Here is a 14,421-nt window from a genome sequence, read left to right as displayed (position 1 = left end):
GTCACTGTAGAGAGGTCTCCTGGGTGACTGCCCATTTCTGGGGTGCACAGATACATGTAGCCACAGAATACTATGCAGACACCGCCAGCACACAGATGCGCAGGCACAGGACCAGCCCCAGACTCACCTGGCCCTCAGGTGTGCAGCTCACGGTGTGCAGCTCCCACAGGCAAAAATACTGAGATACCACTAGGGGGACACACGCACACACAGCTCAAGGATACCCGAGACAGCACTCAGGACAATTCAGATGTGCCGTGTACACACACACACACACAGAGCAGCACAGACACACATATTTGCGCATAGACCGTGGGGTCACAGGATGCACAGACAACCCTGGCCCTCCCCGAGGAGGCTGCAGTGGGCAGACAGGGCAAACAGACACCAGCGTGACCTGCCCCACCTATGTTGGCACAGAGGGAGTGTTTTGCTTGGTTATAAGCACAGTGCTCATGCCTGCCCCATGCCTAGAACCCTCCCTCTATAGGGCTGTTGCTAGGGCTCTGAGATACCAGAGAGTGGTCAGGGAGTGTGGCAGGGGAAACTTTGGGGACAGCTTCAGGGTACTGTGTTGGGACTGGGACATTGTCAGGGTGCTCAGAGTGGGCGTGTTCCCTGGGTCTTGGTGGATTTAGAGGTCAAGGGACCATTTCTGGAAGCTCACTGTGTGCCAGGGGAGCTTATATCAGAGATCTTTTTTTTTTTTTTTTTTTAAGACAGAGTCTCACTGTTGCCCAGGCTGGAGTGCAGTGGCACCATTTCGGCTCACTGCAACCTCCACCTCCCAGGTCCAAGAGATTCTCCTGCCTCAGCCTCCTGAGTAGCTGGGACTACAGGCGTGCACCACCACACCTAGCTAATTTTTGTATTTTTAGTAGAGACGGGGTTTCACCATGTTAGCAAGGCTGGTCTCAAACTCCTGACCTCAGGTGATCCACCTGCCTTGGCCTCTGAAAGTGCTGAGATTACAGGCATGAGCCACTGCGCTAGGCCAGAGATCTGCTCTGGAAGACCCCCCAGGCCGGAGGGCACTGCCACAAGCAGACAGTATGGCGAGGGTCCCTATGGCCACCTGGCAGGCAGGGTGGATTCTGGAGGGAGGTGGCCTGGGAGCAGGCTGAGGATGGGGTGAGGGCATTTGAGCAGCAGAGTGTCTGCGTGACCAGGCATAACTGGAGGGACAGTAAACAACTCTTGTGTGAGAGGATGAGGGAGGAGTGAGAGGGGCTGACTACCCCCAGGACTTGGGGTGCGTTGAGACTCCTTAGCTTTATCCAGACTCTTGGGAGCCACGGAGGTTTGAGGCAGAGGCGTGGGCTGCTGGGAGAGTGAGGACTCACCATCCAGAGAGGAAGGCGAAGCTTTCAATTCTAAATGCCGTTTTATTTTCGTGTGTCTTTTTTTTTTTTTTTTTTTTTGAGATGGAGTTTCACTCTTGTTGCCCAGGCTGGAGTGCAATAGCACGATCTCAGCTCACTGCAACCTCTGCCTCCTGGGTTCAAGCGATTCTCCTGCTTCACCCTCCCAAGTAGCTGGGATTACAGGCATGCGCCACCATGCCTTGCTGATTTTGTATATTTATTAGAAACAGGCTCTCCCTCTCCCTCCCCACAGTCTCCCTCCGATGCCGAGCCAAAGCTGGACTGTACTGCTGCCATCTCGGCTCACTGCAACCTCCCTGCCTCAGCCTGCTGAGTGCCTGCGATTGCAGGCGCGCGCCGCCACGCCTGACTGGTTTTCGTATTTTTTTGGTGGAGACGGGGTTTCGCTGTGTTGGCCGGGCCGGTATCCAGCTCCTAACCGCTAGTGATCCGCCAGCCTCGGCCTCCCGAGGTGCTGGATTGCAGACGGGGTCTCGTTCACTCAGTGCTCAATGGTGCCCAGGCTGGAGTGCAGTGCCGTGATCTCGGCTCGCTACAACCTCCACCTCCCAACCGCCTGCCTTGGCCTCCCAAAGTGCCGAGATTGCAGCCTCTGCCCGGCCGCCACCCCGTCTGGGAAGTGAGGAGCGTCTCTGCCTGGCCGCCCATCATCTGGGATGTGAGGAGCCCCTCTGCCCGGCTGCCCAGTCTGGAAAGTGAGGAGCGTCTCTGCCTGGCCGCCATCCCATCTGGGAGGTGAGGAGCGTCTCTGCCAGGCCGCCCATCATCTGAGATGTGGGGAGTGCCTCTGCCCGGCCGCGACCCCGTGTGGGAGGTGAGGAGCGTCTCTGCCCGGCCGCCCCGTCTGAGAAGTGAGGAGACCCTCTGCCTGGCGACCGCCCCATCTGAGAAGTGAGGAGCCCCTCCGCCCGGCAGCCACCCCGTCCGGGAGGGAGGTGGGGTTCAGCCCCCTCCAGGCCAGCCGCCCCGTCCGAGAGGGAGGTGGGGGGCAGCCCCCGCCCGGCCAGCCGCCCCGTCCGGGAGGGAGGTGGGGGGCAGCCCCCCACCCAGCCGCCACCCCGTCCGGGAGGTGGGCACCTATGCCCGGCCGCCCCATCTGGGAGGTGAGGAGCCCCTCTGCCCGGCCGCCACGCCGTCTGGGAGGTGTACCCAACAGCTCATTGAGAATGGGCCATGATGACGATGGCGGTTTTGTCAAATAGAAAAGAGGGAAATGTGGGGAAAAGAGAGAGAAATCAGATTGTTACTGTGCGTGTGTAGAAAGAAGTAGACATAGGAGACTCCATTTTGTTCTGTACTAAGAAAAATTGTTCTGCCTTGGGATGCTGTTAATCTATAACCTTACCCCCAACCCCGTGCTCTCTGAAACATATGCTGTGTCCACTCAGGGTTAAATGGATTAAGGGCGGTGCAAGATGTGCTTTGTTAAACAGATGCTTGAAGGCAGCATGCTCGTTAAGAGTCATCACCACTCCCTAATCTCAAGTACCCAGGGATACAAACGCTGCGGAAGGCCGCAGGGCCCTCTGCCTAGGAAAACCAGAGACCCTTGTTCACGTTTATCTGCTGACCTTCCCTCCACTATTGTCCTATGACCCTGCCAAATCCCCCTCTCCGATAAACACCCAAGAATGATCAATAAATACTAAAAAAAAAAAAAAAAAAAAAAAAAAAAAATTTTTGTGCCCTGCTACTGGCCTCAAGTGATCGTCCTGCCTCGGCCTCCCACAGTGCTCGGATTTCAGGTGTAAGCCACTGCGCCCAGCCCCAGCTGTGAATTTGTTTATAAAAACCCAGAGCATTGAAAATTTTAAGAGACGGCCCGGGTAAGTCTCCAGTGCATCTCCTGCACATGCTCCACACGTGCGTTACACTAATCATGCCACTGTCTCACTTCTCCAACCCTTTGAGCTTGCACTTTTTCCCTCTGCCTACATCAGTGCTTCTCAAATGTGGTGAAGGATCATTTAAAAAAAATTTCCAATCTAGACCAGGCATGGTGATGCATACCTGTAGTCCCAGTTACTTAGAAGGCTGAGGTGGGAGGATTGCTTGAGTCCAGGAGTTCAAGACCAGCCTGGGCAACACAGCAAGATCCCATGTCTTAAAAAAAAAAAATCCAATCTGCTGTGGACCCATACTTATGTAAAACACAATAAGGCCGGGCGCGGTGGCTCACGCCTGTAATCCCAGCACTTTGGGAGGTGGAGGCGGGTGGATCACGAGGTCAGGAGATGGAGACCATCCTGGCTAACATGGCAAAACCCCGTCTCTACTAAAAAAAAAAAAAATACAAAAATTTAGCCAGGCGTGGTGTTGGGCGCCTGTAGTCCCAGCTACTTGGGAGGCTGAGGCAGGAGAACGGTGTGAACCCGGGAGGCGGAGCTTGCAGTGAGCTGAGATCGCGCCACTGCACTCCAGCCTGGGCGACAGAGTGAGACTCTGTCTCAAAAACAAACAAACAAAAAACAAGCAAACAAAAAACACAGTAAACTTAAATGATCAGAAAACCACCACATGCTTAGATATCAGAGCAAAGGCCCAGTCTCTCAATGCACCCTCTTACTGATGGCAGCTGTCTTGTTATGAACAGGTAACAGTGCATCCACGCTGGTCTAGACCAGCTCTCCCTTCTCCCTGCCTGGTGAACCCTCAGGGTCCAACTGTCACTACTGTCTCCACTATGTCTTCCTGATGTTCCACCCCCGGTCACATCCTCAATACATCTGTGACTTTCTTTTTGAGACGGCGTCTCGCTTTGTTGCCCAGGCTGGAGAGCAGTGGTGTGATCTTGGCTCACTGCAACCTCCACCTCATGGGTTCAAGCGATTCTCCTGCCTCAGCCTCCCAAGCGGCTGGGACTACAGGCATGTGCCTCCATGCCCGGCTAATTTTTGTATTTTTAGTAGAGAGGGGGTTTCACTATGTTGGCCAGGCTGGTCTGAAACTCCCAACCTTGTGATCTGCCCACCTGGGCCTCCTAAAGTGCTGGGATTACAGGCGTGAGCCACCGCGACTGGCCTTTTAAAACACCCATTATAACTTATGTTACTATAATTTTCTGTTAAATGTCAAAAAGCAGCAGGCTCTGAGGTCAGGAACGTGTTCAATTCACCTCTTCATCTGAGCCTTGTGTCTGTCATGTGGTAGCAGCTCAGAAATATAATCAGCAAATGAATGGGCTCAACACACCTTTGTGGCAACAAGCAATCAACCAGAACAACTTTAAACAGACCTTTAGTGACTGAGGTGTGGTTTAGGACTTCAAGGTTGGATGGCCTAGGCGGGAAACAGAGTGGAGAGCTCAGTAGGCTGTCTGAGACTGCTGCTGGCGGTAGCCACCGCGGCGCATGTAGCCCTCGTTTTTGCGGTAGCCGTCCTTCTGGTCTGTAGGAGAGAGATGGGAAGGAAGGGCAGGGAATGCCAGGTGAGAGGCGGTGAGGGCACCAGGAGCTGGGCAAGGAGAGGAGCTGAAGTACTCACCTCGGAAGTAGCCCCCGTAGGTGCCCTGCTTGTGGTCAAACACCCGTTCGTTGTTCTCCACCAGGCTGCCCAGCTTCTCGGCCAGCTGCAGAGCCAGGTTCTGCTGGGCAGTGGGCTCAGTGCGGTGCATCACCACTGTCTGTGTTGGCTGGTCCAGGGAGGCCTGACAGGCGCCAAGGCAGAGGAGGGGACACGACACAGATCAGGCCCCTCTGCTCCAATCCCTCCATGGCTCCACCTGCCCGCTTCCCACCCTGGCCCCTACCATCAGCTCCTCATTAATGATCATTTTGCTGATGATGGAGTGCACAGTGGGCAGATCCAGCTCAAACATGTCTGACAGCGTCTCCATGCTGGGAAGAAAGAAGGCAGAGGGCGGGGCAGTCAGGACACTTGCCCACAAGGCTGGGGCCCTTCTGTGTCCCCAGGGCCCCGCCTACCTGATGGAGTCATAGACACTGCTGTAGGTGAAGAGGTAGGTCCTCAGTGACTCTTCCTGGATCTTCCTGTGGGAAGAGGGGACAGAAGACACAAAAGGGCCTCAGGGAAGGGGACCAACCAGTCTCTTCTTCCCCGACCCATCATGGCTTCTCTGTCTGCTCACCTAACCAGCATGGTGCGGACTTTGTCAGCCTCAGGGAAAAGGTCCCACACTTTCCCATTCATCTTCTCATTGATGATAAAACTGTGACAGGTCTTCCAGTCACCCATCTTCATGGCCTTGGAGGCAGCGACCACATGTTCCCGCATGGACTCAGGGGGACCTGAAAGGGTGGGAATGAGGCAGGGCCTAGGGAACTTGGGACAAGTTCCATTAGCACTCTTTAAGGAGGAACAGAGGCTGGAGGAGCAAACCATACTAGAGACTCTCCCCGCCTCTCCACCAAACAGCCACGTAGTCGCCCAAGCCACTCCATCTGCACAAATGTTTGAACTCAATCAGTCCATAGATGCACTTCAGGGGACTGCCGAAACCTCAAAAATGTTGACAAATTGTGCACATGTCCTTATGTACATTCTTCCTAGGAAAAAGGCCCACGGCTTTCATCAGATTCTCGTAAGCTTCCTTGACCTAAAAACACCTCTTCCAGCCAGGCGTGGTGGCTCACACCTGTAATAATCCCAGCACTTTCGGAGGCCAAGGCAGGCGGATCATCTGAGGTCAGGAGTTGGAGACCAGCCTGGCCAGCATGGCAAAACCTCGTCTCTACTAAAAATACAAAAATTAGCCAGGCATAGTGGCACACGCCTGTAATCCCAACTACTCGGGAGGCTGAGGCAGGAAAATTGCTTGAACCCGGGAGGCAGAATTTGCAGTGAGATGAGATCTTGCCACTGCACTCCAGCCTGGGCTACAGAGCGAGACTCTGTCTCAAAAAACAAAACAAAACAAAACAAAACCACCTCTTCCAGCTCAACTGGAATGGAATTTACCAACCCTTCCTCACTCACATCACCTTCATGAATGGTGCCATTCCCATGCATCAATTACACTGTTGCCAGCTTATTATTCTTCCAAGCAGCTCACTTCTTTTCCTTAAAAAACTTAGCCCCAGTAAAAATTATCTCTAAAATCACAAGTTTATATATTAATTATGAACTCAGGCCCCCAAATACAATCCTAAGACAAGCCAGGAAGGTAAGACATGGTACGCCATAGTAACTGGAATTCAGGGTAGACAAAGTGCAAAAGTTCTACGGCTAGAAATGGGTGGCAGACAGTGAAACACAAACACGCAGACTCCACAGCAAGAACGGCAAGCTCAATGCGAACGGGGATCAGGTCCAAATGGAACCATAGGAGCAGGGCTAAGTGTAAGAGTGTAAGGAGAGGCACACAGCCCTCCTGGATGAACCTCCATTTTAACCATATTAACACTTGCAAAAGGCAAGGTTGGTCTGGGCGTGGTGGCTCACACCTGTAATCCCAGCACTTTGGGAAGCCGAGGTGGGCGGGCCGCCTGAGGTCAGGAATTCGAGACCAGCCTGGCCAACATGAAGAAACCCCATCTCTACTAAAAATATAAAAAATTAGCTGGACATGGTGGCGGGGGCCTGTAGTCTCAGCTACTCGAGAGGCTGAGGCAGCAGAATCACTTGAACCCAGGAGGTGGAAGTTGCAGTGAGCTGAGACTGCGCCACTGCACTCCAGTCTGGGCAACAGTGAGGCTCCGTCTCAAAAAAAAAAAAAAAAAAAAGAAAAGGCAAGTTTAGGGGCTCAAAGAATATTTCTCTATAGGCCGAACAACAGTGCAGGACTGATGGAAACTGGCTTTTGGAACCACTGTAGGGAGAAATTGAGAGGCAGGGACTGTGGAGAAGCAGACAGCCCTTTCCCATCGCTGCTACTTCAGCTCCAGCCAAGGCTAGCTCTGCAGGAAGGCAGGGCCAGGAGCGACAGATTGCCAATATTCTAAGACATGAAAACTCCGATTTTCATGGGAAATTTCCCCACAAAGTAAATCTCACTACATAAGCCAAACAAAATGTGCCTAAGGGAACTTGCCCTTTAGCCCAAACATATACATGACCAGGAGAGGACAAATCTGTAAGGGGATGTGGCTGTGGACACTGGGCTCAGCTCACTCGTCAAGCCCTCCTGTGGGCCAATGTCACAGGAAGGGCGCAGCTCAATTCCTTTCCAGTGAGTCACCACTCACTGCAACCCTGCAGGATCTGTCTTTCAAAAGGGGCCAAAGGAATCAACGTTAGCCTCTTGAACGATAAGGCTCTATGATAGTTGGTTTGGCTGGAATATAATGTACATGAAGGGAAGAAAAGGGAAAGAAAGATCAGAGGTACACATGAGCTGCATTAAACTCGGGCAAGTCACTTAACTTCTCTGTGCCTCAGTTTCTCCACCGGGAAAAAGGGTATTACTAGTACCTACCGGCATAGGGTTATTACTAATGCAGATTAAATAATTATTTGTAAAACACTTAGCACAGTGCCAGGCAGAGGAGGTGTCATTAAATCAGATGGAGTCGAGTGGTGGGAGAGTTACTCCCTTCACTTCTCTTAATCCTTATGTGTAATCAGGGAGCGAGGCAGCCTGCTGAACCCTGGAGCTCCACACTCACCCAGCAGGGGCTGTCGTTCGCCCACGCGCAGCTGGTGGTGGAACTGCTTGCTGATCATGCGTCGGCGGGCATCGCTCTCATGGGCGGCCATGTAGGGGATCTCCAGGAGCATGGCAGACACCAGGTAGACACACTCCAGCAGCTCCAGGTTGATGTGCAGGTGGAAGGGGACCTGACGGCGCCGCTCCACCTTCTCCTGCTCCTGGTTGCGCTCCTGCAGGCTGCGCAGCAGCAGGCCCTGGCCCAGAAGCTCCTTGGCTCGGCCACTCGACTGGATGTCCAGCAGGGCGTTGTGTGCATCCTTGGTCAGGCCTTGGCGGAAGGCACAGATGCCCAGCTGCACCATGGTGCGGTTGTAAAGGATCTGGGGGCAAAGGGTCATAATGCACTCAGAGATGACAGCTGCAAGACAAGTCTTCATTTATTCCATAACTAAGCCGGATCACACCTGTAATCCCAGCACTTTGGGAGGCTAAGGTGGGAGGATCACTTGAGCCCAGGGGTTCAAGATGGGCCTGAGCAACATGGAGATACCCCATCGCTAAAGATAAAAAACAAAAACAAAACTAAACAAATCTACTTCAAGTGCCTACTATGTGCTGAGCACTAGGCTGGGGAGGGAGAGCAAAATAGACAAGTCCCCAGTCTGCATGGAGCTTATGTCTAGGGGTGGGGTGTGGTGGGCAAGAGAGCTGCACTACGAGGATGGTGACTCATGCTGAGAAGAAAAATAAAGCAGAGGACGGAGCCAGGAAGGCAGTCTGCGCAGTGGTGGAGGCTCAAATGTTCATATAACTACAGAAGGCCTCACTGGGAAAGAATGTTTGAATAAAGACCTAAAGAGAGAGCAAGTCATGCAGGCATCTGGGGAAAGAATATCCTATAAAAAGGAAAAATAAACGCAGTGATCCTGTGGAAGAACCGGGCCAGGCATATTCAAGAAACAAGGGGCGCGACACAGCTAGGGCTGGGAAAAGATGCCACCACAAGCTGGGGGATGGGCGAGCACCAGCCATTTATGAGTTTTTTTTTTTTTTTTTGGAGACGGAGTATCACTCTGTCACCCAGGCTGGAGTGCAGCGGCGTGATCTTGGCTCATTGCAAGCTCCGCCTCCCGGGATCACGCCATTCTCCTGCCTCAGCCTCTCCGAGTAGCTGGGACTACAGGCGCCCGCCACCACGCCCGGCTAATTGTTTGTATTTTTAGTAGAGACTGGGTTTCACCGTGTTAGCCAGGATGGTCTCGATCTCTTGACCTCGTGATCCACCCGCCTCGGCTTCCCGAAGTGCTGGGATTACAAGTGTGAGCCACCGTGCCTGGCCTTGTTATGAGTTTTAAGACAAGAAACCATGGGAAGGTTTTGAGCAAACAGGTAATATGATCTGACATAACTGAACAGGGTTAATTTGTATTATGAACAGAACAAAGGGACTGAAGGGACACAAAGGCAGATGATGGTGGCTTACAGCAGAGGGTACAAGCAGAAGTGACAGAAGTGTTCTTCTCATAATGGACTGTGAACAGGAATGGCTGGGGAATCAGATACAGTATACGAGGGAAAAGTTCAAATCAAGAATGACTCCAAGGTTTCTGGTCTAAGCAACTGGGAAGAGGGACTTGGCACTAATTAAGACAGGGGAGACGGTAAGTGGTACAAATCTTGGGGGAAAAGGCTAAGTGTAGTCATAACAACAAAAATGTGGAGATCAATACCAGTCATAAGCTTACATGCAAAAAGCCTTAAAAATGTTAGCGACAGAATCCAGCAATATATAATATAAAAGAGACAATATACATGACCAAACTGGATATACTTCAGGAATAAAAGGTTGGTATAAAAATGTAATGAACTCGGCTGGGCGTGGTGGCTCATGCCTGTAATCCCAGCACTTTGGGAGGCCGAGGTGGGTGGATCGTGGGGTCAGGAGTTCAAGAGCAGCCTGCCCAACATGGTGAAACCCCGTCTCTACTAAAAATACAAAAGTTAGCCGGGTAGTGGTGATGTGCACCTGTAATCCCAGCTACTCGAGAGGCTGAGGCAGGAGAATTGCTTGAGCCTGGGAGGCAGAGATTGCAGTGAGCCGAGATCGCGCCACTGCACTCCAGCTTGGGTGACAGAGTGACACCCTTTTTCAAAAAACAAAAAACACACAATAATGAACTCATAGTTATTCATTATATGAATAGAATGAAGGAGAAGTAACCGGGTATTTCTTTTCTTTTTGAGACAGTCTTGCTCTGTTGCCCAGGCTAGAGTGCAGTGGCATGATCGTGGCTCCTGCAGCCTCAACCTCCTGAGCTCAAGCAATCCTCCTACCTCAGCCTCCTGAGTAGGTGGGACTACAGGCGTGCACCACTATGCCTGACTAGTTTCTGTATTTTTTGTAGAGACAGGGTTTTGCTATGTTGCACAGCAATGAAGATAGTATGGGACTTGCATAAGGACAGACAAAAAGGTAAATGAATGGGACAGAGGGAATGACCTGAAAAACACCTACTCTTATAGGTAATGTGGTTTTTCATATTGTTTTCCACAAAGACACCAAAGCAATACAATAGGGGAAAGGAAGTCTTTTCTACAAATGATGCTAGAACAACTAGGTATCCATATGGAGGAAAAAGAAACCCTGATCCCAACCTCACCAGATGCAAAAATCAAACCAAGACCAACTATAAGACTAAATGTAAAAGCTAACACCCATAGCAACTTACAAAAAAAAAAAAAGAGAGAAATTTAAAAAGTCTTCATGAATTTCAGTTAGGCAAAGGTTTTTTAGACAGGATCCAGAAAATAATTACTATAAAAGAAAAAACTGGGCCGGGCACAGTGGCTCATGCCTGTAATCCCTGCACTTTGGGAGGGTGAGGCGGGCGGATCATGAGGTCAAGAGATCGAGACCATCCTGGCCAACACGGATACTAAAAAATAAAAAAAATTAGCTGGGCATGGTGGTGGGCGCCTGTAGTCCCAGCTACTCGGGAGGCTGAGGCAGGAGAATTGCCTGAACCTGGGAAGCAGAGGTTGTAGTGAGTCGTCAAGATCGCGCCACTGCACTCCAGCCTGCCGACAGAGCGAAACTCCGTCTCCAAAAAAAAAAAAAAAAAAAAAAAAAATTCTGACACAGGACTAGCTATCCAGGATAGATAAGGCACTCCTACAACTCAATAAAGTGAAAAATCCAATTGTTTTAAATGGGCAAGAACTGACTAGATATTTATTATTTCATGAAAGATAAATGGCCAATAAACATAAAAAAGTAGCCAATATCAATAGTCACCAGGGAAATGCAAACTAACACCACAATGAGATACCATTAGACAACCAGCTAAAATTTAAAAGACCTTTGAGTGGCCGGTTGCGGTGACTCACGCCTGTAATCCCAGCACTTTGGGAGGCTGAGGTGGCTGGGTCACCTGAGGTTCAAGACCAGCCTGGCCAACATAGTGAAATCTTGTCTCTATTAAATATACAAAAATTAGCCTGGTGTGGTGGCACGTGCCTATAATCCCAGCTACATGGGATGGTGAGGGAGGAGAATGGCTTGAACCTGGGAGATGGAGGTTGTAGTGAGCCAAGATTGCACCACTGCACTCCAGCCTGGGCAACAGAGCGAGACTCTGTCTCAAAACACACACACACACACACACCCTAAAAGATACACACACACACACACACCCCCTAAAAGATACACACACACACAACCCCTAAAAGATACACACACACCCCCTAAAAGAGACACACACACACACACACACACACACACACACACACCCCTAAAAGATCTTTGAGACCAGCCTGGGCAACATAGTGAGACCCTGTCTCTACAAAAAATAAAAAATTAGCCAGGCATGGTGGCACATGCCTGTAGTCCCAGCTATGGTGGCACATGCCTGTAGTCCCAGCTACTATGGAGGCTGAGGTGGGAGGATCACTTGAACCTGGGAATTTGAGGCTACTGCGGGCCATGATCATGCCACTACACTCAGTCTAGGTGACAGTGCAAGACCCTGACTCAAAAAACAAAAACAAAAAAAAGTTTAAAAGACCAATACCACCGCCGGCATGATGGCTCACTCCTGTAATCTCAGCACTTTGGGAGGCTGAGGCAGGCAGATCACTTGAGGTCAGGAGTTTGAGACCAGCCTGGCCAACATGGTGAAACCCTATCTCTACTAAATTACAAAAATTAGTCGGAAGTGGTGGCGGGCACCTGTAATCCCAGCTACTCGGGAGTCTGAGGTAGAATCGCTTGATCCTGGGAGGTGGCAGTTGCAGTGAGCCAAGATTGTACCACTGCACTCCAGCCTTGGCGACAGAGCGAGACTCCCTCTCAAAAAAAGACCAACACCACCAAAAGTTGACAAGGAACTCCCAAACACTAGCAGGAGTGTAAAATGGTATAACCACTTTTGAGTTTCTTACAAGAATGTTCACAGCAGCTTCATACATTAGAGCCAAAAACTGGAAATAAACTGGGTGTCCGCCAAGAGGAAAACAGACACAGTGATACGTTCATACCATAGAAGAAAAACACAAACAGGAGGGCTGTTTAAAAACCAGCATTACCTCCAGACAGGTTCACCAGGTGCTCTACACATAAACATTTCCTAGTTGCCTCAAATATACTTTTACATGATCTACACTTCCAGATACAGCTTTTTTTTTTTTTTTTTGAACAGTCTTGCTCCATTACCCAGGCTGGAGTGCAGTGGCACAACCTCGGCTCACTGGAACCTCTCTCTGCCTCTTGGGCTCAAGCACTACCAAGCCTGGATAATTTTTTTTTTGACACGAAATTATGTGTTTACATGCAGGAGGACTGCAGGATGCTGACAACTGGGAAAGACCAAGTGTCTACTTAAATTTGCACCGGCCAGACAGGTGGCTGTTCTGGTTAAGCCAGTTTGCCAAGAGGCCAGGGGCCTGGCAACTCCTTCACCTCCAAGGCCTCCCCATCCTACCTGCACTGGCGGGTCTGCATGCTGAATGTTGTCCTGCAAGTGGCTCATGAGCATGAGGTCGCGGGCCTGGTACCAGCGGGAGTGCAGAGCATGGTGGTAGATGTGGCAGAGGATGGCACATGTGCGGATCCGGTCTGTGCGGTCCTTGGCGTAGATGTACTTGCACAGTCTCTCCATCAACACAGCCGAGTCCTCGCCCTCATTTTCTGCCTGGTCTTGCTCAGACTGGGGAGGAAGGGAGGTTATTTGCAAAGGAGACCCAGCTTTAAAAGGCACAGGCTCTAGCAACTAAAGATGAGACTCGATATATCCAGTCTCATTCTAATACCTCAGTTTCCCTCCCTGCTCCACCTGCGGAAGTCTAGAGAGTAACAGATTTGCTGTCAAGTCCTGACAGAAGTGGAGGACAGGTGGACACACCCATTCCCCTCTGCCATGACTGCCATGTGCTCACCTTTGAGGAGCCCTCAGGCGGGGTCAGCTGCCGCTGATGGGCCTTGTAATCAAACTTGTAGTAGGTGTGCAGGATGCGAAGCAGGTAGATGCGGCAGACCTCCTCGGTAGTGCCCTTCTCCTCCAGGTAGCGCTGCACACGCTCGATGATGGCACACACCTGGGCCTCATCCTTCAAGTGCTCCACGTACTCTGGCACGGAGAGCACCCACCCTTGTCTCAGCTGGGCAGCCAGGCTTTCCCATCTGTCCCCACTCATTCCAATCAACCCGTCCCTCTTCTGCACCCGTCAGAAAGGTCTAGTCAGTGTGCCCCAGAAAGGCCATCTCCCACTCCCAGGACCCAGAACCTTCCAGTCCCACAGCTTAGGAAAAAAATCCCAACTGCCAACCTCTGCCAATAAGGGTCTGCCAGGCCTGGCCCTTGCCTGGTCTCCCACGATTCTCCCTCTGGCTTCCTGTGCTGGAGTCCCACTGGCCTTTTTACTCCTGGAACATCAAGCTCGCTCTCTGCTCCTCCTGTCAGGCGCTGTCTTCAGCTGATTCTTCCCCTAACTCCTCCTCATTGGATCTCACCTCAGGTGGTCCCTACTTAAGGGTGCTTTCTCCAGCTGTTAGCTACAGCAGCCACCCCTCCAGCCACTTCTTACCACAGGGCTCTAGTTTAACTCTGAACTTTATATCATCTAGAATTATTATTATTATTTTTTGAGATGGAGTTTCACTCTTTCGCCCAGGCTGGAGTGCAGTGCTGTGATCTCAGCTCATTGCAACCTCTGGCCCGCTGGGCTCAAGGGATTCTCCTGCCTCAGCCTCCCACATAGCTGGGATTTACAGGCACCTGCCACCATGCCTGGCTAATTTTTGTATTTGAGTAGAGCCAGGGTTTTGCCACGTTGGCCAGGCTGGTCTCAAACTCCTGACCTCAGGTGATTCACCCACCTCGGCCTCCCAAAGTGCTAGGATTACAGGCGTGAGCCACTGCACCTGGCCCAGAATTATCTTAATATCATACTATTTTTTTTTTTTTTTTTTTGAGATGGAGTCTTGCTCTGTCA

At 51.1% G+C, this 14,421-nt stretch overlaps 1 protein-coding gene across 6 annotated transcripts in view; it reads right to left on the bottom strand.

Annotated features, from left to right (window-relative positions):
• The window catches only part of LOC101140878 (eukaryotic translation initiation factor 3 subunit C), a 41,241-nt gene that overhangs the window by 12,398 nt on the left and 14,422 nt on the right, over positions 1–14,421 (bottom strand). For 4 of the 6 annotated variants that reach the window (XR_010131338.1, XR_010131335.1, XR_010131336.1 and 1 more), the window contains exons 14-21: positions 13,366–13,556; positions 12,912–13,136; positions 7,949–8,312; positions 5,473–5,632; positions 5,309–5,374; positions 5,134–5,221; positions 4,869–5,031; positions 4,621–4,772 (exon numbers count right to left, since the gene is read on the bottom strand). Coding sequence is in view for 2 of the 6 variants with exons in the window: in XM_031003101.3 (XP_030858961.1) it covers positions 4,690–4,772; positions 4,869–5,031; positions 5,134–5,221; positions 5,309–5,374; positions 5,473–5,632; positions 7,949–8,312; positions 12,912–13,136; positions 13,366–13,556 (1,340 nt within the window). In the remaining 4 variants the exon portion in view is untranslated. Of the gene's footprint in view, positions 1–4,606; positions 4,773–4,868; positions 5,032–5,133; positions 5,222–5,308; positions 5,375–5,472; positions 5,633–7,948; positions 8,313–12,911; positions 13,137–13,365; positions 13,557–14,421 lie in introns of those variants that run through there. The other 2 variants (XM_031003101.3, XM_031003102.3) reach the window with 1 other exon arrangement.

The sequence above is a fragment of the Gorilla gorilla genome, chromosome 18 (assembly GCF_029281585.2).
Source record: "Gorilla gorilla gorilla isolate KB3781 chromosome 18, NHGRI_mGorGor1-v2.1_pri, whole genome shotgun sequence".
Lineage (NCBI taxonomy): Eukaryota > Metazoa > Chordata > Mammalia > Primates > Hominidae > Gorilla > Gorilla gorilla.
Note: the sequence above shows the minus strand (reverse complement) of the source record. Positions and strands in the feature narration are given on the sequence as shown.